General features: G+C 38.0%; 2 protein-coding genes across 4 annotated transcripts; one reads left to right on the forward strand and one right to left on the reverse strand.

Moving 5' to 3' along the window:
- Positions 1–214: 214 nt before the first annotated feature.
- orc1 (origin recognition complex, subunit 1) lies at positions 215–13,934 on the forward strand. Of its 2 annotated transcripts, XM_026933081.3 has the most exons (19): positions 215–726; positions 972–1,073; positions 1,247–1,374; positions 2,473–2,645; positions 2,827–3,205; positions 4,410–4,653; positions 5,771–5,893; positions 6,393–6,455; positions 7,018–7,119; positions 7,207–7,447; positions 8,443–8,549; positions 9,038–9,139; positions 9,241–9,412; positions 9,520–9,627; positions 10,394–10,543; positions 10,690–10,809; positions 11,310–11,476; positions 11,866–11,953; positions 13,156–13,934. In XM_026933081.3, exons 2-19 carry the CDS (start codon positions 976–978, stop codon positions 13,348–13,350), a joined length of 2,760 nt encoding a protein of 919 aa, XP_026788882.2. In that variant the 5' UTR covers positions 215–726; positions 972–975; the 3' UTR covers positions 13,351–13,934. The 2 variants fall into 2 exon arrangements, with proteins under 2 accessions (XP_026788882.2, XP_026788884.2); XM_026933083.3 differs by lacking the exon at positions 5,771–5,893 and having other exon boundaries at positions 216–726.
- Positions 13,935–14,796: 862 nt separating this feature from the next.
- Positions 14,797–23,548, reverse strand: mpl (MPL proto-oncogene, thrombopoietin receptor). 2 transcript variants are annotated; one of them, XM_026933572.3, is made up of 12 exons: positions 23,373–23,548; positions 21,665–21,788; positions 20,624–20,796; positions 20,399–20,550; positions 20,145–20,298; positions 18,665–18,770; positions 18,406–18,569; positions 16,486–16,628; positions 16,188–16,347; positions 16,041–16,122; positions 15,854–15,941; positions 14,797–15,603 (listed from the first exon to the last, which is right to left on the reverse strand). In XM_026933572.3, exons 1-12 carry the CDS (start codon positions 23,452–23,454, stop codon positions 15,154–15,156), a joined length of 1,878 nt encoding a protein of 625 aa, XP_026789373.2. In that variant the 5' UTR covers positions 23,455–23,548; the 3' UTR covers positions 14,797–15,153. The 2 variants fall into 2 exon arrangements, with proteins under 2 accessions (XP_026789373.2, XP_034167954.2); XM_034312063.2 differs by lacking the exon at positions 23,373–23,548 and adding an exon at positions 21,997–22,363.
- Between the last annotated feature and the right edge of the window lie 1,855 nt (positions 23,549–25,403).

The raw sequence follows: 25,403 nt of genomic DNA on the forward strand, positions 1-25,403 counted from the left end.
ATTATTCCACACTAAGGATGTAGAAGGATTTTTTACACACTCATATACAATTTTGTTTGCGATGAAGCCAATAAATTAATGCTTCCGGGTGCAAGTGGCTGCGTTACAAACAGCTCCCTATTGCACTCATAGAGCTCTACTTAAGGCTGCAGAATCCATTACTTTCATTCCTATGTAGTGCACTCGTATAGCAAACAGCTTTGTTTGACATCCCGCCAGTAATTAAACGCTTCCGGGTGTGAATAGTTGCGTTTCAAATAGCTAATTACTGAACATATAAGACACTAAGGGTATATAAGCCATTTCCTACGTAGTGCACTAATAAAGAGTTTTATTTGAGAGTCCGCCAATGACTAAATGCTTCCGGGTGTGAAGTGTAGCGCACTATTTAAGATGTAAAATGTAACACACTACGTAGTGCACTCATACAGAAAACAGGGTTTTGGTTGAGATTCCGCCAATAACTAACAACTTCCGGGTGTGATATTAACCACTTCCGCTGGTCAAGTAGGCGTAGACAGTAACAAAACGTCATTTACGCGCGAAAAAGTGGTCGTGACTTTATGTAGCGGAGGTTTTGTTCAGATTATAGTTGTGTTAGTTGTAGATTTAGGTTTTAAAACTTTTATCTTGAGTTTACAGCGAGTTGTACTATTCTTACACGGTCAATGTGCACACGTGCAACCGGATTAACACGCATTAATATAATTTAAAGGAGTTTTAAAGGTAAGGAGATCAGTGTGGGCAGAGATGTGATGAAAGGCCCAATCCCAAATGGCTCCCTGCTCCCTATATGAGTGCACTGCATCAGCTGTGAACTAATGGCTTGTACACTTTATATGATGTTTTATACTTTGAATCAGGACGAATCATTTGGGGTTCAGCCACAGTACTTTGGCTCAGTACTTTGATCAGTAGGTAATGTGTGTATGCCTGTAATGCAGCCTAGTACCTCTTCTGTATCATTTCAGGGAAATGAGTCGTTACTTCACAAGACTGCGCGTGCGAAGAACTTACACATGGCCCGGAAATCCGATCAGTGAAGACAGAAAGCTGAAGAGACTCTATCACGAGTAAGTGCAGTGCTGGAGCACACAGTGAGCTTGGGATTCAGACCTCATCAGTCCTGTTTCTGACAGCTGGACTTCAGCTGGGAATAAAAAGCAGCTGTGTAACTCAGATCTTGGTGTGAAGTTGTTTAGGTTTTAAATCATGGCAGTTTTAAGATGTATGAAATGCTTCTCAGGTCTTTGACCGTATCTGTGGAAGGAAGGCCGGACGATGTAGTGGTGTCAGTGGGTCAGTGCATTCTGATTGAAGGAGATGACGATGACAACCCGTACGTCGCACAGCTCCTCAAGCTTTTCTGTGATGGTAAGAAGTGCTGTCTCCTTCCACACTGTCACATTAATGTTCGTCTCATCTTCTAGGCTCAGCTCACATTATCAGGTTGAAGGGACACAGATTTAGGACTCAAGTCTAGTCTCGAGACTTTTTCCTCTGTTGACTTGGACATATCTCAGACATATTGGTGTTTGGACTTAGACTTAGGCAGCATGGTCTTGGTCTCGACTGAGAGTTTGTGAAAAGTAATGTTTGTTCTTTCTTTCCACATGCACAATGCCGAACAAGAAGTAATTACTATTTCTGAAGCCACCTAGATGAAGTAAAGACTTGACCTTGAAAAGGATTTGATGTTTTTGGTTTTTTTTTTTCCGGTCACGATCTCGACTCTGTCACGCTTTCATTTAGACTCAATCTTGACTTGTTCTTGACTCTTGACTCCATCTCTGCATCTTGCAAGTCTTGGACTTGGCAGTGACGGTCTTGACTACAGCCCTAATCCTGTTTCTTCATGATCATATGGACAGAACAAAATCTTTTCAAATCAGCCAGTTTCATATGTGCTCCTAGTTTTGATATATATCCGAAAAATGTCTGTGCGGAATTCTTTTGGCCTGGTGCCAACTTTAATTTGCGCATCACTGTCATATCTGCATTTCAACAGATCACCAATGGAGACAAGCAACAGCGATGACTATATTTAGTAGAAAGATGATAAAATTGGTGATCGGTTATTTCATATTTGGGGAATCGCTTCAAGCAAAACTGTAAGGAACCTACCAAAACCAAGAAATGTTTATTGCTCAGGAAATTAACGTGCGCATGCTGGATATTTTGGAGGACAAGTGGATTCTCATTAAAGATAGACACGTATGGGCCATGTGTGTATGTATGTTGTACAAATGTGAATCATCAAAATGGGCAGATTCAACGTGAGTAAAAAAATCAGAATTGTGCAAAGAAGCTTGTAATGTGAACGTAGTGGCTCAGGTCAAGATCAGACTTTTGCATCTACACAGTCATTAAAAAATCAGATTTGTGTCACTTCAGCGTAGTAATGTGAACATAGCCTTTGTGCGACAGCTCAGCGCTTGTTCCTGGGATTAATAACCTCTGAATGTCCGTTAGATACGGGTAAGCAGAAGAGGGCGGTGGTGCAGTGGTTTGTGCGGATGTGTGAAATACCCCAGAACAAAAGGAAGTTACTGGGCCGGGACCCTCATCCACAAGAAATCTTTTACTACCAGGATCGCTCCTGTGAAAATGAAGTGGACGCTCAGACCATCCTAGCAACAGTTCAGGTGTGTATATGTGTATTTATTTAAAAATGAATTAGTTCAGGCAGGAGACAGTAAAAAGTCTATGATGTGGCAGAAAATGTATGCAGAAGATTTTTTAGTTAATAACCTGAATAGTGTAGGGTTTTGTGTTGTAAATAGTGATATGCATGGTCTTTGCTTTGTGTTTCCCTTTCTCATGTAGGTTAAACACATTCCTGCTGAGGCTCCTTTCCCTGATGACAAGAGCAAAGACACTCTGTTTGTTAAACTTACATGGGACACTAAGAAATTTCAAGTCATGGATTCTGAGTTGATTAAGCCCCCTCAAAGCCCTAAATCCCCACCGCCGGCCCAGCATGCACGACGACTCCGTGCTCTCCCCACCCCGGACCCCAGCGTGATGAAGCGGGCCATGTCCGGCGTCAGCACGCGCGGCAGCATGAGCACCGGCAAGATGGCTTCCACCGAGGCCGAGTCGGCTCACTCCGCCTCCAAACTGTCCGCCGCTAAACTACTGAACGTGAAGAGGAGAGGCAGAGTCTCCTCCAACCCAAACATCCGCAAGAAGCTCGACCTGTGCAGTGAGTGCTGGTGGAGTTTCCTAGTCCGTGCTTTTCAAATGCTTTGACTGAACTTGTTGCCTCCTTTGTTTTATGTTGACATTTTATTCTGCTTTTTGTGCAAGTTTAGATGGAAACAGCTTATATTACAGTGACCTATAAGTGAAAAACACAGTACCAGACTAACAATGCCAAAAAAAAAAAAAAAAAACAAAACCACAGAAGAAACAGAACACCAAATTCAGAAACCCATCAAAATTAATGGAAGAACAGAATGTGTGGGTCCTTATTGAACATCACCATGCTTGTTGCTGATTGGACACAGCTTACAGCTATCACAAAGTTCCAGTACTGCACTTTTTCAGTTTATTATCTAGTTAGCCTAGTGAAAACGGCTTTCTTTACACAGCTTTTCAGCATTCTCATACTCATATTAATGCAGCGCAAAGTTGACCGCATATCTAAAATACCATAATATGAATATCTTTGATAAAAATTAGCTAGAATAAATATACGTATTCAGGCTCATATGTCCTCTTACCGTAAACTTCCTTCAGCGCTCCGTTTTCCACAGTCTTGCAGACTGACAGGCTCTGTAGCCAATCAGCAGCGAGTATGTGATGTTCAATAAGGATCTTTCCTCTTTGAGTTAATGCTGTATATTTTTCCGAATTTGGTGTTGTGTTTTCGTATTTGTTGTGGGTTTTTTGATTTTGTTTTTGTGTTTTTTGGTTTTGCTGTGTTTTTATTTGCTGTTTTGCTTTTTGTTTGTTAATGTGTTCTATACTCATGGGCCATCATGTTAGTTAGCTTTGTGTTTAGTCTTGGCTTGAGCTAGTGGAAGTCTCCGGAGGGATACAGATCTGCCCCATGTAGTCGACTGTAATTCACTTTATGTACAATTAATTTTCACAAAATTTGCTTTATTGCAGATGGCGTCAGTTTCAGGTGCAGCTGATTAGTGTTGAAGTAAATGTAAAAGTGCATGTAAACACGCATCACGTTTAGCACAGTGCCAACATTTTCGAAGAAATTATTAATTGATGCTAGTAATTTAATTCAGAAGGAAGGCTTTACCCAATAAGGCAGCAACCTTTTCATATACTGCTATTATAAGCTCAGAATGTGTTTATCTGGTTAGTTCAACATCTAAATCCAGCAAAATAAATGACACACAGACACACAATGATGTCTGATTGATTTATTTATTTATTGTCCGCTTTAGGTCCGAGGAAGAAACCGACAAGAGACGATGTTCTTGGAGAGATATTGGATGATGACAAGGAGACGGAGGAAGTGCTGGGCAGCAAACTAGGTGCTTCTCCACCTCGTCGCATCTCCATCTCCATCCATCTGACCCCACTCCCAAGCACAGTCTCTAACACACCTGAGGAGGAGAATCTGTCCATCCAGCCTCTGCAAAGCCCCGATAAACCCAGTCACTCTGCCTGTGATACCTCCTCCACCAGGTCAGCTTAGAGATATGATGTTAGCAGATGTGCATGTCTTCTGTGTATTTTATGTAAAAAAAGATAAAATAAGACATGGGGATGTGCTGTTATAGGAGCGTAATCAACAACGTGGCGGTGTGATGCGGCCTGACGCAAAGCACAGTTTCTCTTACCACTTAGTATTTCATTCTTCTTATACAAATATTACAATCCGTATTGTTTTTTTAAAGAACGTCATGTACTTTTTATCCATTTATAGTTATGTTTAATGTTGTGGACCTTTTGTGAAACAACTTAGTTCCTGATATCACTAATGTTATGGCAGCTATTCTCTAACAGTCATTCTCTCAGCAGCCTCTTTTTTTTTTTTCTCCCCCCAGTCTCTTTGAGGTTAATAAGACAAAAAAAACAAAAAGCATAGCTTGTCAAGTTACAGAGAGACACCCTAAAGTCTTTCCTGTAGCAGAAAACCTGTGTACAACTTTACCCCTGACCATCATAAAGTAGCTGACGCTGGAGACTCCTTCCAGAATGTTCTTTATAAATGTCTCCTCACAAAAATGTCACCAGATCAACAATTACACATTTTTATTAAAAAAAAAAATTTTTACATGGAGCGTCCACCATACAAGTCCTTGTGGAAGTTGTTAATATAGAAACTGTAATGAATTAGAAGTGCAATAATAAATCTTGCAGCTCTATTGTCAGAGCTACAATAAGATTACGTTTATTTGAATAAATAATTATAAATAGTTATGAGAGAGCGGGAGAGAGAGAGAGTGTGAGCGTGTGTGAATTACCTGCGCCTGTGCCGCATTTCTGCTAATAACGAAGCTGTGACTTTAACTACTGTATGTAACTGTAACTGTATGTTAGTATGATTATTATTGTTTATAGGCAGTGCATTAATTTTGAACGGTGATTAAATTGACTGGAACTATCTGTGCATTTAACGATTTGAACGCACACCTTCCAGCCAATCAGAATCGAATAAGACAGACCATGGTATAATTCATTCTAGTTCTCTGCTGCATTCAGCAGAAGACAAAGTTATACATTTAATTCAGAGCTGTCACTCTAATTAATGATTAATGTAAAGAAAAGCCTTCTGCAAAGCTTGCTGCTGCTCTCTCAGGGACTTGCTCGGGGTCGAGCCTCTGGAAGACAATGTGTTTGAGTCAGAGCCACTCATCGGTAAAGGCAGGACTCCTCGTAGGAGAGAGGCCACTCCCAGGAGAGCTGGTCTGAGGGGGCACAAGTAAGTTCGACTCCCTGCTTTATGGTGATGTGAGCAGACACGCAGTGCACGCTTGGTAACACTGTTGGTGGAGTTAAGGGGATGTTTTGCCAAGTCACAAAACCTGATTTCAACACCTTTGAATTGCTTGTTTTTTTTTCTTCTAACTACTTTGTTCCCACTGATCTGATTTCTGATGACGTGCACTAGCAGTTTTACTTTGACCATGGTTCTTCCTCAAAGAACTACATCACTGCAAAGCACTGATATTGGTGAAGGTTCAGAATCTTTGTTTGATTTTGGACAGCACACCATGGCATCTATTTGTTTGGAATATGATTGGTTGTCTGTGGACATAATATAATCATTTTGCAGCACATAGAGGACGCACCTATCTAGAGCTCGATGTGCATCTGTTGGAAATCTGTTTCACCAAACATGTCTACAGTGGGAGGAACATGGATAAGCATCTTGAAAAGTGATGACATTAGTAACTCTTGTGTGTCTTGTCTGTTGGCAGCGCAAGAACTCCATCCAGGAGGAGAGAGTCAGCTACGGTCCGAGAGCCTGCTCTTGCCGTGCTGTAAGTATATAGAGTTATATTTTCTGTTGAGCCAAAACATTTGCACTAAGTTGTGTTCTCCCTCTACATTTTTGTATGTGCAGTTCAGTACAAGCATCTTCCATGGTTTTTGAAGTGTGTGTGTGTGTGTGTGTATGCTATGACAAAACAACAGTCCAAAAATATACTGCAAAATTAACAAAGAAAATTTGTTTGAATTGAACTGAGATGACTTGGTTCATTTTTTAAAAATATTAATACTATCCTATTGCCCACTTGTTTGATTTGTGACAATGAATTCACATATATGAAACCTAACACACTTGCGCACACACACACACACAGCTATAAATTTTATGATAAGTTTCTCTGTGGCTCAGTCAGAAAACAGAATAAACAGCTTTTGGCCAAATCGAATAAACGTTCTGTTAACATTGACACTATATGACCGTCCTTGGATTAAAGGTAAAGTGCACGTACTGTAATAAGGGTGTTGCCAAGGTGCTAAGTTTGTGTACGTATGCACTGAGGAAAATCTCTGCATGTAAACACTGCTTTGTGTTTGTGATCATTCTGCTCTCAGGGCTGAAGAAGAGCACGAAGATTCGCCTCCGCAAACTACTGCCACTCCACTCTCCAAGAGGAAATCGGCCCAGCTTGTGTCCTCTCGCATACGAAAGCAGCTGTGAGTTCTCAGGCTGGGATATTGTGCACTCTTCTCTCTTATTTCTCTCATGGTTATTTTGGTGTATTGTATTGACTTGTGCAATAGGAACATCTTGACTAGCCATGATGACCTGCAGTCTGATGGGGAAGACGCTGATGATGACGGCTGTTTCGTGCCCTCTAAGATTGATCTGGAGAGCAGCAGTGAAGAGGAAGAGGAGACGAAAATGGACAGTGAAGACGAGCTCGTGGTGAAGAGGAGTAGGCGATCGGCAGGTCCGAGAACACCGTCAACTGAAAGGACCCGTGCTTCTGCAAGAACCCCTCGCAAAACTCCGAACAAGAAGGTACAGCAACACAAAGCAGTAAAACGTAGTAGAGTGACTAAAGAATTCATATTTATGTTCATACTAGGTCTATTTGCAAATAAGAGAGGATTAAATTTATACATTTTAGGTTTATGGGCTTTGCTCAATGGCCCAATCTCAATCATCAACCTTCTCAATCACTAGCTCAGAGTCTAAACCGGATGATGATAATCTTATTATTTAATCAGATTAAACAAAAAGAAATAAATAGCAAAATTTTTCCCCTCAACATTTTTATATATGTTTGTTAAAATAGGAGGAAAAATCTTTGAGACATTTTGCACATTCTAGCGTTTAGAAAGAAGTTGGTGTTAATGCACAGGGGCAGTCAAACTTAAGAATATTTATAAATTAAAGTCTAAATTTAAGCAAATGTAATTCATAGCAACAAAATCTTTAGTGTGTTAGGTTCCACAGCCTCTTCATTTCTTCTTCATCAGTCAGACTGTGATCAGCTACACTCCTGAAATGTGATCATGGCAACAGCTTTTGAAGGACTCTTCTCACCAGTCTGTTTGTTTTATCACTGTTTTATATTTTCCTGCACGGTTTTGCAATCACTCACTTTCTTGCTCTTTCTTTCATGTCCCACATGTAGTCAAATAGTCTAGGTTAAGATATTAATAGTGAGAAGAGCATAATGATCTCGTTCACATCATATCGTGAAGTGCCACAAACTTCTGCTAATGTGTTCTCCATTCCTCATGTATTATGTATGTATTCTGTATGTATTCTGTATGTATTCTCCATTCGTCATGAAGGATGCAGACCTTTTGCACTCACCTTTATAGTTTTCAGACGGAGTTCTTCAGTTTCAGTTGCCTGTAGCTTTCCATTATAAACGAGTTTTACATTTGTTTCTCAGTACTGAGAAACGCATTAAAAGTATTGTTCTAAATAGAACCGTGTCTAATTAATTACATTTTAAATTTATATTATGTTTTGTCCCCCCCCCCCACTCCCACTGAATGTAGTCTGCTCCTCCCACTCCCCGTACGCCTCGACATGCCACTCCCAGCATTCCTAGCAGAAGTCTGCCAGCCAGGAAGCCTGGGAATGTATTGGAGGAAGCAAGGGCAAGGTAAGACAGTGTCGTAACTCTTTCTGGAGGCTATTTTACAAAGCAGTGTTTCCTGTGGTGTATAGATATAATTATATAAATAGATATAACCAGCAATAATGCTGGCTCCGTGTTCTCCATGCTTGAGTGATTTGTGTGAGTTCCACATGCATAGGGCAAAGATATTAGTCTATACTTTTCCTTTTATTTATTATTAAATTCTGTAGCTATATGAAATCTCTAACCTTGGTGTGCAAATGAAGTATAGACTAGTAGAGTCTATGACCTATGCTAATAGAGAGTCTTTCTGCTATTCCACATCATTGCTGCTTCAGTCCAATCTGATTGCATTCTGGTGAGGTTCATTGTGACTTAGCAGCAGATACAGATACATATATCATTGCAGAGCTCTAAATATTTTACTCATCACTTTGAAATTGCTTCCAGAAGTATATATGTTTTCATTTGGTTTTACCCCGTGTCTTTAAATCGTTTTCTTTCCTCAATAGGTTGCATGTATCTTCAGTTCCCGAGTCTCTGCCATGTCGAGAGCAGGAGTTCCAAGATATCTACAACTTTGTGGAGAGCAAGATCATGGATGGCACTGGAGGGTGTGTCCAGCTGTGTTGTGCATAAAATTTCCCAACTCAGTCCTGCTCATTTGGATAAAAAGTGGTTTTTAATTGCATGCTGTGTGTTTGATGTTCTACAGGTGTATGTATATCTCAGGCGTTCCTGGCACGGGGAAGACGGCCACGGTGCATGAAGTGATCAGGTCTCTGCAGCAGGCAGCAGATCAGGACGAGATCCCACCGTTCCGCTTCATAGAGATCAACGGCATGAAGATGACCGACCCGCACCAGGCCTATGTCCAGATTCTGCAGGTGTGTACTATGGCTGTATTTCCTCCATCAATCCTCTTTTTTTCTCCATCTTTTTTCTACTCATACTGATTTTTTTTTTATTAATGTTATGGTGTGGCATGTTATAGAAACTGACTGATCAGAAAGTGACAGCGGACCATGCTTCTGCCCTGCTGGAGAAACGCTTCAGTACACCAGCACCGAAGAAAGAGACCACAGTGCTGTTGGTGGACGAGGTGAGCTCCCAAAACCAATACAGGGCATCTGTAGGATGTTTAAAAAAAAATCTGAGCATAAAAAATTGTAAATCAGATTGTTTTAAAAGTTCCTAAATGGCATTTTAAATTCTGAATTATTATATAAAAGGATATAAAGGGTTGGTCTGAATTTAAATGCAGCATAAATGTTCAGTACAGGTTTGCTTTATGGAATTCTCACAAAGTGTCATGTTCTGACAAATATAATGTTCAATATTTGTTAAAATGGCTAAGAAATTGTTTTCAAAAAGAGAGAGTGAGCTCAAGAAAGTACTGCCAATGGCCTAAGAACATCTACACCTCATCCTTATTAAAAAAAACAAAATCCAGTATCTATGAATTTGTGTGATACACCAGTTTAAAAATGCCTTCACACCCCCTTGTTATACCAATTACCTGACTAACTAGCTAACTGAATTTTAGCATTTGTATGACCAGTCAGTGGGAATATCTCAATTTGCAGCGAGTAGCCAAACGTTTTAAAAATATAACACAAACAAAAATGTATTTTGTTTCAGACAATAAGACACTCAAGTACAGTGCACACTGTACTACACAAATCAGCTAATTTGCGTATTGCAGCCTATTTTATGACATCACTAATTAAATGCTTACATGGCACTCTTTTGGAAAAAGTACTGAAAAAAGTACTGTTTTAAATGAATAAACGTATACATTAGATGTATAGTGTAGATACACATTATGTAGATAACACATGATTAATAAAGTTATGAACATTTTCCAGCTGGACCTTTTATGGACCAGGAAGCAGAATGTCATGTATAATTTATTTGACTGGCCAACGAGACGGCATGCGCGCCTGGTGGTCCTGACTATCGCTAACACTATGGACCTGCCTGAGAGGATCATGATCAACCGTGTAGCCAGTCGCCTGGTAAGACTCCCATCAACAAGCTTTTACAATAACTGCAGTGTGTCTTATGAGTTGTGACATGGAATATTAGTATTAGTAGTATCACATGGAATTATTTGTAAAATATGTTTAAGAAAAACGACCAATATGTGTGTGTGGCTTTGCAGGGGCTGACGCGCATGTCCTTCCAACCGTACACTTTTAAGCAGCTGCAGCAAATTATCACATCTCGCCTGAACCGAGTAAAAGCTTTTGAGGAAGATGCTCTTCAGCTGGTCTCCAGAAAGGTAATGAGGTTGAAATTGTATAATGCCTTTCCAAAAGCCCTCGGAGACGCACCAAAGATAATCACAGATTTGACAGGCACAAAAGGACCACTACTGCAGTTTAGAAAATTGAAGCAGATGTGGTAGAATATTTAAAAAAAAAAAAAAAACCTTATTCTAAAAACTGTTACTTTGGGGAAAAAAATTATGTCTTCACTAAAAGTAATCATCAAAAGTAAAGTAGTTGAAAAGAAAATCTTCAGTCTGATTGTTTAATCACCCAATCTTGGGCTTCAATCATCTATGAGGCTTAACAGACTTGGTGTATGACATAATGCTTCTCTAGACCGTATGTAATGTGGGATGTAGGATAATGTAGGATTCTGCCATAGACGTAACATTGCAGGAAGACCACGTTGAATAAGTGTCCTTGAGTACTCCCCATCGAAACTGCTCTTAAATGTACTCTTTCCTGATTTTCTGATTGCTTCTCTGATTGTGATTGTCATGTTGCACTCCAGGTTGCAGCGCTGTCAGGTGATGCGCGTCGCTGTCTAGATATCTGCAGACGTGCTACTGAGATCTGTGAGCACTCTGGTCAGAAGGGTGCCATCGGATTGGTTGGAATGAGTCATGTGATGGAAGCCTTAGATGAAATGTTCTCTTCCTCCTACATCACGGCTATCAGGTGTGTTTGAGATTGTGTGGACATATAATTCCTGGGTGTGGGTTTATGCAAAGTGTGGTGTTTGTTTCCTGAATAGAGTTTGGCTTAAGTTGGCACATTATATTTTAGTTGTCTGTTTTATTGCATTTATATATATGTATGTATGTGTATGTATTTAAATCTTTTTGGGTTTATTTGTGATTAAATGTGCCCAAGAGGCAAGCTTATTATTATTCAAAGATTTATGTGTGCATTTATGTGCAATGCAAAAAAAAAGGGCTGTTTATACCACTTTTTCGTTCTTCATTTGACGGAATAATTTGAGTAAATAAGCATCATTTTCAATCATGGTTATGTTTGTATGATGCAGTCCTGCTCCTGGTACTTAATCGTGGTCCTGTTTATTTCAGATGTGCCTCTCTGCAGGAGCAGCTCTTCTTGAGGGCCGTGATTGCAGAGTTTCGCAGACTGGGTCTTGAAGAGGCCACCTTTCAGCAGGTAGTGTCTGATTTGATGTGTGGCTGTAAGGTTGTGATGAACGTCATATTCACTGCGCACATAACATTTATTCAGAACATGCCCAAATAATCATCCTTGCATTGTCTGTTGACTAAGTCCAAACTCAACACACTTTCAGAACATGCTCAGTTAAATTTCACTGAAGTTAATGTTTTAGGAACACATTACAGGTGCTTTAATCATGAACAGATCATTAAAGAAACCATAAAAAGTGCTAGATGTTTTTGGAAGATTAATTTCCACTCAGTTGGATAAAATGAGACTTATTAGCCAGGTTGTGGGAAATTAATCTTACAGCATGCAGTGGTAATTCTAAAACAGTACTCTCAGTGAGAATTAATGGAATATATTTTGAAATATATATTTTTTATATTGAGTATAGAGAAAATGGAGTGCAAAGTACAGCATTAGATGTATTTTGGATTTTCATGAGAAACCCAAGAGTGGGAAAAGTCAAATGTGTAATACAAAGCCAACTACAGTCGTTTAAAGTGTGACATGTACTGTATTCCTTTTGTGTTTATCAATGTGATAAGTAAGAAATAATACATAACAGCTTGGGGCGAAGCTGATTCTTTTCCTATAACACCATATCCCAAAGTGTATTATTCCTCTTATACCACAACAGTTTTTATTTATTAAAGAATGACACATCATACTTTCTAGACAGATGTTTCCCCACCAACCTCTTTTCTTTTTTTTTTTCTTCCTCTTTCTCTTGAATTAATAAGACAAAAAAGTGCAGTTGATCATGTTCCCAAGAAACCACAAAACCCTGAAGAGCTGTCCTGAAGACCTTCCTGTGTGTGAAAACTTGGTTATAGCTTTACTGCTGAACTGTTTAAAAACACTGACACTGGAGGCTCCTTCCAAAACGCTAAAAATCTCCTCGAAGAAACATAAATAAAATGCAGAAAACTACACATTTTTTTAATCCATTTATGTAGATTGCCTGTTGTACTACTGTCAGATCTGCTGTTATAGAAAGTTAATCAACTTTCTGACCAGTCTGATTCGAGACTCCAGCAGTGCTGTGGTGTAGTTATTTCTGGGGAAATGGATCCCAACAACTTTTTCACATATTTCTCACACCCTGAGCCTGATGTGACAAGCAGTGTGGTTGACCTGTGAATATGGTCAGTTGGTGTTAAGTAAGCACTGTTTCTCTTCCTATTTCTCAGGTGTTTGTACAGCACCAGGCTCTGTGTCGGGTAGAAGGCCTACAGCCCGTGAGCGTGTCTGAGAGCCTGGCAGTGTGTCAGAGGTTAGGAGCTTGTCGTCTGCTCCTGCTTGAGCCCAGCCGTCTGGATCTTCTCCTCCGTGTTCGCCTCAATCTCAGTCAGGATGATGTGCTGTATGCCCTGAAGGCAGACTGAGAATGTGTGTGTGTGTAATGCTATCTAACTCAAAGAAACTTTACATTAAAACCTCAGTAAAGCTGAAATGGAGGACATACTTGATTGGATTTATACCCCTGGACCAAATGATACTACCTGGTACTGCTTGACTAGAAGTATCAGACTGGCTGATGTCTTTAGAAGTTAACAGAAGTAGTGCATCTTCTTTCAATGCACAAGTGATGCAAGATCCCTCACAGGAAATGTATATATATTAGACTCAGACTCTGGCATTCTTTGGCTAGTGGCACTGAGCACTTAATGCTTTGTATGTAAAATAACAGTATTTTTTACATCAATCTGGGCTTCTCAGTTAGGTAATTTTACTAATTCTCTGGTGTTGAGCACAAAATAGACTGATTACAAGTAAAGAAATATTTCATTTTTAACATTGGAGAGCAAGCCTCCCCCTATTGTGTTCACTGCTTATAATCCAGTAAGGTCTGTCTCATTATGTGTGTGGGATGAAGTTTGTAGCGCTTTCAAGAGCCAAATAATATTTTATGATCTTTATGGTTTTAGTTTTAATATACATGAACTCTAAATAAAGCTGTCGAAAATAATTACAAGTTTTTTTTTTCTTTTTTCGTTTTTTTTTCTTTCCCCTTTTCTTCTTTTTTTTTGGTGATCCGGTTAGTTGTAACCACAGTAACTAGATCACACAAGTATACCATATTTTAGCGTGAGTGTGAATGTGGTTTCTGGGGAACTTCATAAGAAACTAAAACCACTGACTCAGGACTTTCTGTTCATGAAGAAGTGGTCAAACCAAAGCTTAAGTAAATAACTGCCAACAAAAACCAACTTTCTAATGACAAAAATGCTCATTATTGGATGAGAGATATTAGTATAAGTAAAGTACAAGAAGTTGCAGTTTAGGTAGAATGTTTTAATTAAAATATGGAAGGTAAAAAAAACTGGAAATGAAAAACTAGAAATGAAAACATTTTTTGAAAATAGATTGAGAAAATAATGCAGATATTAATCTAATTTAAAATAACATACATAAGATTGCTAAATATACATAACACATCTGCAAAATATTTTGCTATACTGTATATGTTAATTATATAAAGCCATTTTATAATATGTATTTCAAGCTCATTTTAGTGATTTCACACTGAATAAATGTAATAGTTTGCAATACGGTGAACTTCATTTCTCCGCTAATAAAATTATACAACTGGCAAAAATGCAATAAATGTTTGCCACAAAGATTAGTTCTTTTTCCAATATTTGGGTCAGAAAAGTATGGCAGGTTTTAACTTCTTATGCATCAAGGTATTTTTTTATGTTCCATCTACATTTATGTGCCTAAGAATATGATGAGCTGAGTTGGAATGAGCGTTGTAGCTTTTCATCTGTCTTATAAAATATCAGTTATGACGATGAGAAATAAGAGGCTATTAACACCGGGAACTACTGTTGAGTAATTTTGAAATTTCTTTAATTTGGTTTTGTTGAAACGCGCCGTGGTGTTTTTTTTTTTTTCTTCCTCTAATTGGCCTGACTTTCACTTTGAGAATAATGTCTTCAGATATTTTTCATACGGTACAACCTCTATCCTTCAGTTCGGAAGCAAAAAGCATATTTACACTACTCTTAGAGATGCAATCTAAGCATATTTACACTTGATCTCAGAGTTCTGACCTTGTTTTCTATTTTACTTCAATGCTTTCAAACCTGACAGGGTTTACCTACTGCATGTAGGTTAAACTCCAAAAGGTTTTGCCCTGCTTTTACTGCACTATGCCTACTCGAAGATGAATCTACTCCTTCTTTTCACTCTTCCTTAGACGTTGTTACATTTTCCAGATTGGTATAATGGCCAGTTATGGTGTGGAGGCTCCCAAACTCAGCCTGCAAATAGGAATGGTTGACGATGTTGGTGGTGGAGGCTGAAAAAGTGTCCGAACAGAGAGAAGAATAACAGCAGACACTTTCCTCAAGCTGATCCGATGAGGCATTCAGTCCATACACATAATCATTCCCAGTCAGGCTTGAGATGTCATTGACAGGGCTAGACTTTAAGATTACATACTCTCGGGTCATCTCTAGGCCATGCACTGCATGCTCCTCATTGCTATCCACAGCCGACCGGTATTGTGGGAAATATGGGCAGTTAGATGGCCAGGAAGGTTTCTTTATGACTTGAGCCTCCTTTTCAGACATGATCTCCACCACAGAAGCAGGGGTGTCGTCATCACACTGCTTGATGCTGATGTTGGGCTCCTAGAGTATTAGCACAGCATTATTACTTCTGGTAAATAAAATAAATATGGAATTCATAACACCAGTACCATGGGTCACATATTAGACATATATAGCAAAAACGTGCATATAAATAGTGAATAAAGTAGTTATTTGGCAACATTATGTGCACTTATTTTAGCTATGGGTTAATAATATGTGACACCCTACAAGCCAGCTAGTATGGTCCGCTTGCAGAATTGTATTATTAGTATGCCAAGATGTAATTTACCCAGTGTTGTCCATTGATATCTTTCAGGAAATTTTCCAGCATATCATTCAGGTTTGGGACTGGTGGCCACAGAACCTGCTTGAGCTTACTAAAGAACAAAGATTGTAAACATAACATGAATCACACACTAAATACATGTTTGCCTCTTTAGAATTTTGTATAGTGTTAATATGTTGTTTAAACTGACCTAGTATATCTGGTGAAGAAGGAGAACAATACAACAGAAATGATGAGCAAGCCAAAGGGTACACATGCAATAAACAGCAACCCTGTATTGGGGAAGAAATATTGGTGAACATCTTATTAAGCAAAAGCAAAGTGAAAGCTTGAGTACCTGTGTTTGAAGACAGTTGTTCTGTGAGAGGTTTAGACCAAGCACTCCAGACCCCGCTGTACAGTAATCCATTGGGCATAGCTTTTATTTGGATGGTGTACTGGCCACTTGCTTGCACATCCAGACAGGTGCTGGTACTAGGATTTTGCACCATAAAAAGCTGGCACAGTAAAGAGTTTTATTTACGACCAGAGTTAATGTATGAGATGGAAGTTTCTTCTATCTAATCATATTCCTTTCTTGTTTAGATATACTTCGTTCAATAGTTTTATTGCTTGTGTGTGTGCTTCTTCCTTACCTTCCACTTGTTCTCTCCTTGTAGCTGGTAGCGAACCTGATACATTAAATGCTCAGATATTTGTGGAAGAGGAGAGATCCATTTCAGACAAAGCCTTTCTCCAATGATCTCTCCCTTAAGTCCTCCTGGAGGCTCTGTTTTGACTAATCATGGAAAAAATGACTTGGTGCAAAGTAAGGATATTACAATAAATGAAACATTTCTAAATACATAAAGCATTTCCTTTTGAGAACAGTGGTTTAACTGTAATATATATATATATATATATATATATATATATATATATATATATATATATATATATATATAATCACAGCACTGTTGAATGCTCGATTCTGATCAGGTGTCAATCTGGATATGGGATGGATTTATTTATAAATTGTTCATAGGATATTTGGTATTCATGAAAATCCTGTAAATTCAGAAAAAAATGTTCATGGTCCTGAGTGTGTGTTTAAATTTATGCATAAGAAGACTAATTAATGTAAATTTCGATTGTTCGGTTTCAAATCATATACATTGAGATGAGTTACTGCACTTTTATGTACACATTATGCTATCAAGTTTAAATAGCTTATGTATTTCAATTATGCAGAGAAATTTAATGAATATTTTGTGAAAACCAGACATTTCAGATTAAACTAGGCATTAACTAAAGAAATATTAAATATGGAAAAAAATAGAAGTAAGCAAATAAATCTGTAAATTAAGACAAATAAGACCCGTCATTCAAGTAAGAAAAGGAGGACAGGCTGCAGTGTGTAGGTCAGCCCCATTTGCTGTGGCATCTTCTTTTAATGCTGTGCAGCACTTTTTTAGAACCAGCACTAAGAGACCGATAAGCGACCGATCTGGTACGTCTCAAGCAGTGCCTTATATTCTCTAGTGTGCTATCATTGGGCTATGTCAATCACATGCCTTCCTGCTTTTCCAACATGGGATCAAGAAGGGCAGATTGTTGCATTCTGGCCAACAGCTGCTGAGAGACTTTGCTTTGAATAAAAAAAAAAGTGGTTTTTCTGTGTGATGTGCTTAGTGTCCGCCATCACCTGGGTACAGCAGAAAGTTTTTTCTCCAGATTTTGGCAGTTGTTATACGGTTGAATAATAGACATCGTATTGGCATAGAGGCGAGTAAAAAATAAGTTTCACTTCTATGTCTGCCATTTACTTGTCATTTTGTGCCTGTGCACGAGCCTCGTAATTTAAAGGTGACTGGTATTCATGAACATGTGCATGCTAGTATGAAGAAAATCAGCCTTACCAAAACGTTTGTAAATCTGTTGGAAATTTTTTGTTCAGTTTAGCTTATGCAAACATTTATAAACAGCTTTACTAAAAGATTGATAAATGAGGTCCATTGTGTTTTTTTGCACAGCATAGTGACTTAGGAAAGCTGCTTGGGAAGGCTGCTGAGGGAACGACGGTTTATATTGGCCTTTTTGACTATGTAGTACACAGTTATAGAAGGGAATTATTTATAATCGCACTATCCGTTGAACCCAGATGAGGATGGGTTCCCTTTTGAGTTCCTCTTTAGTTCCTCTCAAGGTTTCTTCCTCATATTGTCAGGGAGTTTTTTCCTTGCCACCGTCGCCTCTGGCTTGCTCATTAGGCATAAATTTATAAATTGAAAATTAATATCCTGAATTTATATATTTCTGTAAAGCTGCTTTGTGACAATGTCCATTGTTAAAAGCGCTATAAAGTGGTATTTTAGTAAAATTAAATTGAATTGAATAACAGGAAGTACCGTGTTTTGTGGATATTCCACAACATTAAATGTAGCTCTAAACTGATAAATGTCATTCTTTAATAAATATCAACTGTTAGAATCGGTAGTGAATATTCTGTACTAGGACGGTCCCTTGAAACACAAATGTGCATATTAAGAAAGTTACAGTGTGTGAAATTAGCTTACTGCTATTGTTCATCCTGAACACGTCCATGTAAAAGGTTCGGTTAAGGAGCCCGAATGTAGTTGTAAGGTAAACCTGGAACATGGTGTATTCCTCCCCATAGAGCACACACTGACTTGCAGAAGAATTACTCTTGTTACAGGTCTTCCAGTTCCCCCAAATATTCCTGAAACAAATGCCTCATCATACTCAACCAGAGATTTCTTTTATTATGAATAACAGAGACTACAGTGTATATTCCATGAAAAGACGTAGTGTTACCTGTCGGTTTGTCGGTAATGTAGGTTCGCATACCCATATCGCTCCTCGTTCCATTGACACTGGACTTGGTGCAGATCAGAAGTGTGACACTTTAACTCAATGTCAGCTACAAGAAAAACAAGGGGAGGTTAGCTTTTAAAGCCACAGATAATTAATTCATGTGCTGCACTGAATGAATGGCATGTTTGTGACAGTTTATCAGATTTCTTTTTTGGATCTTTCCCCAATTTTCTCTTTAATGTAGTCATGGCCAATTCCCACCCATCAGACAGCTCTCCCCATCACACGACAGCTATCAACCAGGAAGGGCTCCTCTAAGGCACGTGAAGCCAACCACATCTTTTCAAACTGCTGCTCATGTAACATCAGGGGGTGGCGTAACACATTCGGAGGAAAGTGCAATCCACCCCCTTCTGCATGCATGAGCTCACAGACCCCCATGATTGACTACTGTCGCTGTGACTGATAGGGGAGGAAGATTATATAAGTCAAATATTTGTGTCAGATGTTCAGCTGAAATATTTAAATGTGTTTAAGTATATCAAATGTTATTAAAATATTTATTTAACATGTCTGATGTAAGATATAAACTAAATATTTAATTTAGCATGAAATACTATATCATACATCTTTCATATACAAATAAGTTTTCATTTATATATTTGTTCATAATCATGCATTTGTCATTTAAACTAAATATATAGCATGTGCATAGATTTGTAAATCTCGCCAGATAACTAGGGGTTTGTTTGTTTACAGTGATGAAACTTAATAAATGCACCACCAAATATCACTTAAAATATGGTGTCCAAACTAAAAGATTTAATTAATCTTTGTCTTGTATATTTTAATTTCAAGCCTTATTTATTTACTTTAATAAAATATTTAGATTTATTGCTTATACAGTATTTACTTCCATTATACACTAATTAGTACAAATAATATTTAGCATAACAATATATTTCAAAATTGCTTTTAGATTTAATCTAAATATTTACCATAGCCCGAAATTGTTATTTATAATATAATAAAATATGGAAAAATGACATACTTAATATGTTGCTAAATATTTATTTTAAAAGATATATATATATATGTTTTAAATATATAAAACTCTGGATTTATATATTTAATAGAATTTTTAAATTAAAGGACATTGTCCTGTAGTGCTTTTAGAAGTTTAAAAATGGCACCCCATAAATATAAATTTGAAACATTTGAAAGTCTGGATATGTCTTTACAAAAAATAAACAAAAATTATTTAAAGGGAAATCCATGGATTTTTGTAAAATGTAAATTAGCACCTGCTTATTTACCAATTGCCTGAAGTTTGATACATTGTTCAATACATATAAAAGCATATAATGGTGTGTTACCTAGCCCATTACCTATATCATTAAAGAGTCATGGAAATCTCGTCATAGTTTTATGTTTTTTGTTGAAAGGTTCAAAAAGTTGAACAGCGTCTGTGAGAAATCACCTGCTGTCTGAGGCACCATGACTGTAACTGGAGTTGACCAGTCACTCCAGTGGCCTCCAGTATCAGCAAAACTGGCCTTAACCCTGATCTGCACTGTGCATGGCTGTCCTGGGACCAGGGAGAGCAACGTATGCTCACATCTGGAGCCTTTCTTCTACAAAAAGATAATAATAATAATAATAATAATAATAATAACTACAAAACATTTTTATAGAAGAAGTATGCTTATGAATTTGAGACTGTTTGCAACTCACCAGTACAACTGTATCCTGTAATTCCTTAGAGGAGTAACGTAGCTCATACTGCACCTGATCTTTCATTTCTGATAGTGCTGGCCACTTAACATGAATTTGCCCTGCCTTTCCAGTAGAGTGAAGAGATACATTTGACGGAGGATAAAACAGGCCTATAGAGAGGAAACGCTTATTAATAACTCATTCACAGACACCAACTCTGCCTAATGTGTACATTATACTTACGGTTGTCCTCTACACTAAGGGTGCGGGTGTAGACAGATGTATTGGTGTCTTTATCCACCACTTTGACGTGTGTGTAGGCGAATATAAAGATATCACTGGGTGGGAAGAAGCAGAAATGGAGGATTTTTCCTTCTGCAGTCTCCTGCTGACTTGTGTTACATCTGCTCTCTGAACTGTGAATGAATAACAATTACTCATAAGGACATATCCACAAAAACACTATATAAAATAATAATAATAATAATAATAATAATAATAATATACAATTATTATTATTATTAGTAGTAGTAGTAGTAGTAAACAATAACATAATAAAACAAATACTACAAAGCAAACTAACACGTATTAACCGATGTCTGTATAAATGTTAAACAGATACATTTACACAAACATCAATTAATACATGTGTTAACTTAATTTGTTGTGTATTATTTGTTTTATTATGTTACTGTCTACTACTACTACTACTAATTATTATTATTATTATTATCATAGTAGATAATAGAGATTATAGTAGATAATAACATAATAAAACAAATAAAACAAGACAAATTAACTCATGTATTAACTGATGTTTGTGTAAATGTATCTGTTTAACATTTATACAGACATCAGTTAATACGTGATAGTTTGTTTTGTAGTATTTGTTTTATTATGTTATTGTTTACTACTACTACTACTATTACTACTACTAATAATAACTGTATAAATTAAATTGCAGTATGTTACTAAATCTTGATATTCAAAAGGGCTCAGGTCTCTGGGTGTAAATATAACCCACACTGCAGCCTCACTTTTGAATTTCTGCAGTTAATCACAAACAGCGTATTAATTAAAGCAAAGGTTCCCAGTACTAGTCCTGGAGTACCCCTTGTCCTACTGCATGTATTAATGTCATGTCAGCTAATCAACAGCCTTTCCTGAGTTGAGGTTTTTATTAACAATACAAATGATTTTTTTAAAAATTTTTACATATTTTCTTTATTGCATTTTATTATAGGTTTTTAATAGATAAGTAGTTTCATTGCATATAGTACTCACCCATCATCTATTTTATAAAGGAAGTCATAGGATTTTCCCGCAGGTGCCTCCCAGAAGCAGGTGAAGTCTGAAAAACTTCTAGTGAAACACGCTGGATATGGCTCAGCAGCCAGCAGTGCCAGATCTGAAAACAGAAACATGATGAATGCTGTGATATAAGTAAGGAACAAAGCAGAACAGGGTATGCTGTTAGCATCCAGAGGATTATTTTCCTCTATCAGCACATCCTAAAGTATCTATTCCTCTTATAATTCGTCCATTTCTTTCCTCACAGGCCATACAGGTGCTTGTTCAAGCCCTTGTCATTTCAAGACTGGACTACTGCAACTCACTCCTGGCAGGTCTGGCTCTGAGCACCATTCGTCCTCTGCACCTGATCCAGAATGCAGCTGCATGATTGGTTTTCAACCTTCCTAAATTTTCCCACACCACCCCATTGCTGCGCTCCCTCCACTGGCTTCCTGTAGCTGCCCGCATCAGATTTAAAACACTGATGCTTGCCTACAAAGCCAAAAACGGACCAGCACCCACTTATCTCAAAGCTTATCACACCTCGAGCGCCACCACGCTCCCTCTGATCCTCTAGCACTGCTCAACTGGTCCCACCATCTCTCAGGGTACAAGGAAGGCATGCATCGAGACTCTTCTCTGTTCTGGCACCAAGGTGGTGGAATGAACTTCCCCTAGATGTCCGAACAGCTGAGTCACTGGCAGTCTTCAAACGACGTCTAAAGACTTACCTCTTCATAAAATACTTAAATTAGCACTTTCACAAAAAAAAAAACAAAAAAAAAAACTCCCCAACAGAGTTTTGGACTGATGGTATTCCTAGTTTGTGACCTAGCGAGCCAATATCAGAATGTATTTTTGATAGACTTCAAAGCACTATTGTAAGTCGCTCTGGATAAGGGCGTCTGCCAAATGCCATAAATGTAAATGTAAATGTCTTATACCCCAGCAATTTGTCAGTGATTACAGTTTTTTTTATTAATGAAAGAATGACATATGATACTTTCTTATACTTTATAACTACATTTAATGATGTAGAGCATCTGCAAAAAAGTTTCTGTTATTACTTATGTTACAGCAGCTATAAACTCTCCTGAAGACTTTCCCATGGTGGAAAACTTTACTTTTATATCTGTTAAAAAGCCACTGGAGACTCCTTTAAAAAATGCTAAATAAACATCTTTGTGTGGAAAGCTTCCCCATACCAATGATTATACATTTCATTATTAAACAGCAATGTGTTCTTTAAATGTGGTTTTTAGGCTTAGTTTATGTGGAGCATCCACTATACAAGTCCATGAATATAAACCTGTGATTTGTCTTGCACCTGGCACTACTAATCCACACCTTCTGACCAATCAGATTCATAAATTCAACAGCACTGCGGTATCATGTTAAATAATACATATGACAACAATGAAAGATCAAATATTCATCGGTAAGTAATCAAATTGGATGAAAAAAAAAAAAGCACCTATAATGTAGCTACTAAGAAAGTATGCACTGGATTAAACATCTCAACTTGTTTAAGTACACAAGTCTATCTTGACAGTTGTACATTTTAAATCTGTAATTTGATAGTACCTTCACACTATTAACACAGGACAATGTATTAAAGCTATACTTTAAAATAAGCAGACACTTCCTGTGTTAAATTAATAGAATGATAAAAAAAATGCTGTTCTGTTTTTCTCCCTACCTTGTTTTGACAGATAAGGGTCGCAATTCACCTGCACAATCAGACAGAAGAACAATATTGACCAGGTGATCTGTAGATCCATTGTCTGTGCAGCTACTCTTTTAAGTCATGACTATTCAGAACCGTGAGAGTTAATCGTCTTGCTACATGTGTGTACTTGTGCAGAACAAGTAAAGGAGCAAATTTTTGTTGGGTGGTGGGCGGCTCTAATGTGTTGGGCTTTCGCACAGTAGGAAGTTACATAAACACTCTTCATATACTCTGTCTCTCTCTCTCTCTCTCACACACACACACACACTCTCTCTCACACACACACACACATAATCACTCAGTTTCGGACATTCACAGACCAGTAGTCACAAAGTTCTCACAAATCTTCACATGGAGGATGAAAACTGACATATATTATAATGTATAGTTTCACATCTAGTATTCTAAAAGCATAAAATCCAGCATCCATTGCACCTTTAATATATAAAACAATGTGGGCCCAATGAGCAGTAAGCTAGCCCTTCCGGGTGTCCACATCTCCACTGACCTTTCCTGGAACCTCAACACCTCCTCTCTTTTCGAAAAGGCACAACAACACCTGTACTTTTTGAGAAAAATGAAGAAAGCTCACCTTGCTCCTCAGATCATGGTGAACGTCTATCTCTGTACAATGGAGAGCATCCTTACAAACTGCCTCACAGTGTGGTACAACGACTGCACAGTGTGTGAGCAGAAGGCACTACATCAGGTAGTGAAAACTGCCCAACACATCATTGGAACACAGTTGCCCAACATTTCAGACATTTATCAAAAACGTTGCTTGAGGAGAGTGAGAGGTATTATCAAGGACACCTCCCAACCCCACCATGGACTCCTTGTACGTCTCCCATCGGGAAAGCACTACAGAAGTCTGTTATTGCACAAAAAGACTCATGAACAGCTTTTTCCCTTTAGCTGTACTAACGCTGAACTCAGCTTCCAAACGTTAACTGCCAACCTCCACCTAATAACTAAACATTAGCATTAGACACTACTGTTATCTGCAATTATTTGCAAGTACTTGCACTTTACTGCATCTGTCATTATTATTATTACTTATATGAGACTGTTATTTGCACATTGTTGCTATTTGCACATCTGCATTTTTATCCACTCTATGTATCGACTGCATCATATTGCATGCATCATGCTGTTTACCTCTATCTGTATGCTGTTTATCTCAACTAACTGCACCATAATTCTTATTTATTTCATTTAACTTAATTGCCATTTGCATTACTGGTATGCATCATGTTGTTTACCACCATACACTGCACACTGTTAACTTATTGCACCATAACCTTGTTACCTCATTTTAACTTATTTCCTATTTGCACTCCTGGTTGGATGCTAACTGCTTTTTGTTGTCTCTGTACTCGTACTCGACAATAGCAATAAAGTTGAACCTAACCTAACCTAACCTAGCCACCTGGCTGAAGGGCTGAGTGTGGCTTCTTTGGGATCTATTTACTTTAGCAGAGCAAAAAAAAAAAAAAAAAGTTCACATTGTATCCGAAATGTCACTTATTTAGTTAGTTAATTTTTTGTTTATAAAACTGTAAAAACGCGATCACCATTGATGGATATCTCCAAATACCAATCTATTTTGGCAAAAAACCTGCAGGCCTCTGTTAGACAGCTGAAGATACAGAACAATTTCCCTTTCCAGCATGATAACTACTCAAAACACAAGTTCATGTCAACAAAAGAATGGCTTTAGAAGAAGAAGATCAGTGTTTTAGAATGGTGCAGTCAGAGCCCAGATCTACATCCTATCGAAAACCTGTGGAATGACTTAAAGAGGGCTGTGCACAGGGGATCTCCTCACAATTTAATAGATCTGGAGCATTTTTGCAAGATAGATTGGAATTAAATTTTCAAATCAAGATGTGCTAAGCTGGTAGAGTCGTACCCAAAAAGACTGAGTGCTGTATTACAAACAAAAGGTACTTTAACTACTGTTAGTTAAGGGGTGTGCGCACTAATGCAACCAGGTTATTG

This window comes from Pangasianodon hypophthalmus, chromosome 2 (assembly GCF_027358585.1).
Source record: "Pangasianodon hypophthalmus isolate fPanHyp1 chromosome 2, fPanHyp1.pri, whole genome shotgun sequence".
Lineage (NCBI taxonomy): Eukaryota > Metazoa > Chordata > Actinopteri > Siluriformes > Pangasiidae > Pangasianodon > Pangasianodon hypophthalmus.

Coding starts and splice junctions, on each gene's coding strand:
- orc1 (XM_026933081.3), top strand. CDS start 976: ATGAGTCGTTACTTCACAAGACTGCGCGTGCGAAGAACTTACACATGG. Junction 1,074..1,246: donor CTGAAGAGACTCTATCACGA/GTAAGTGCAGTG, acceptor AATGCTTCTCAG/GTCTTTGACCGTATCTGTGG. Junction 9,140..9,240: donor ATCATGGATGGCACTGGAGG/GTGTGTCCAGCT, acceptor GATGTTCTACAG/GTGTATGTATATCTCAGGCG.
- mpl (XM_034312063.2), bottom strand. CDS start 22,141: ATGCGGGCAGCTACAGGAAGCCAGTGGAGGGAGCGCAGCAATGGGGTG. Junction 20,797..21,664: donor CTTTATAAAATAGATGATGG/GTGAGTACTATA, acceptor ATTCATTCACAG/TTCAGAGAGCAGATGTAACA. Junction 16,629..18,405: donor GTTCAGGATGAACAATAGCA/GTAAGCTAATTT, acceptor TTCCATGATTAG/TCAAAACAGAGCCTCCAGGA.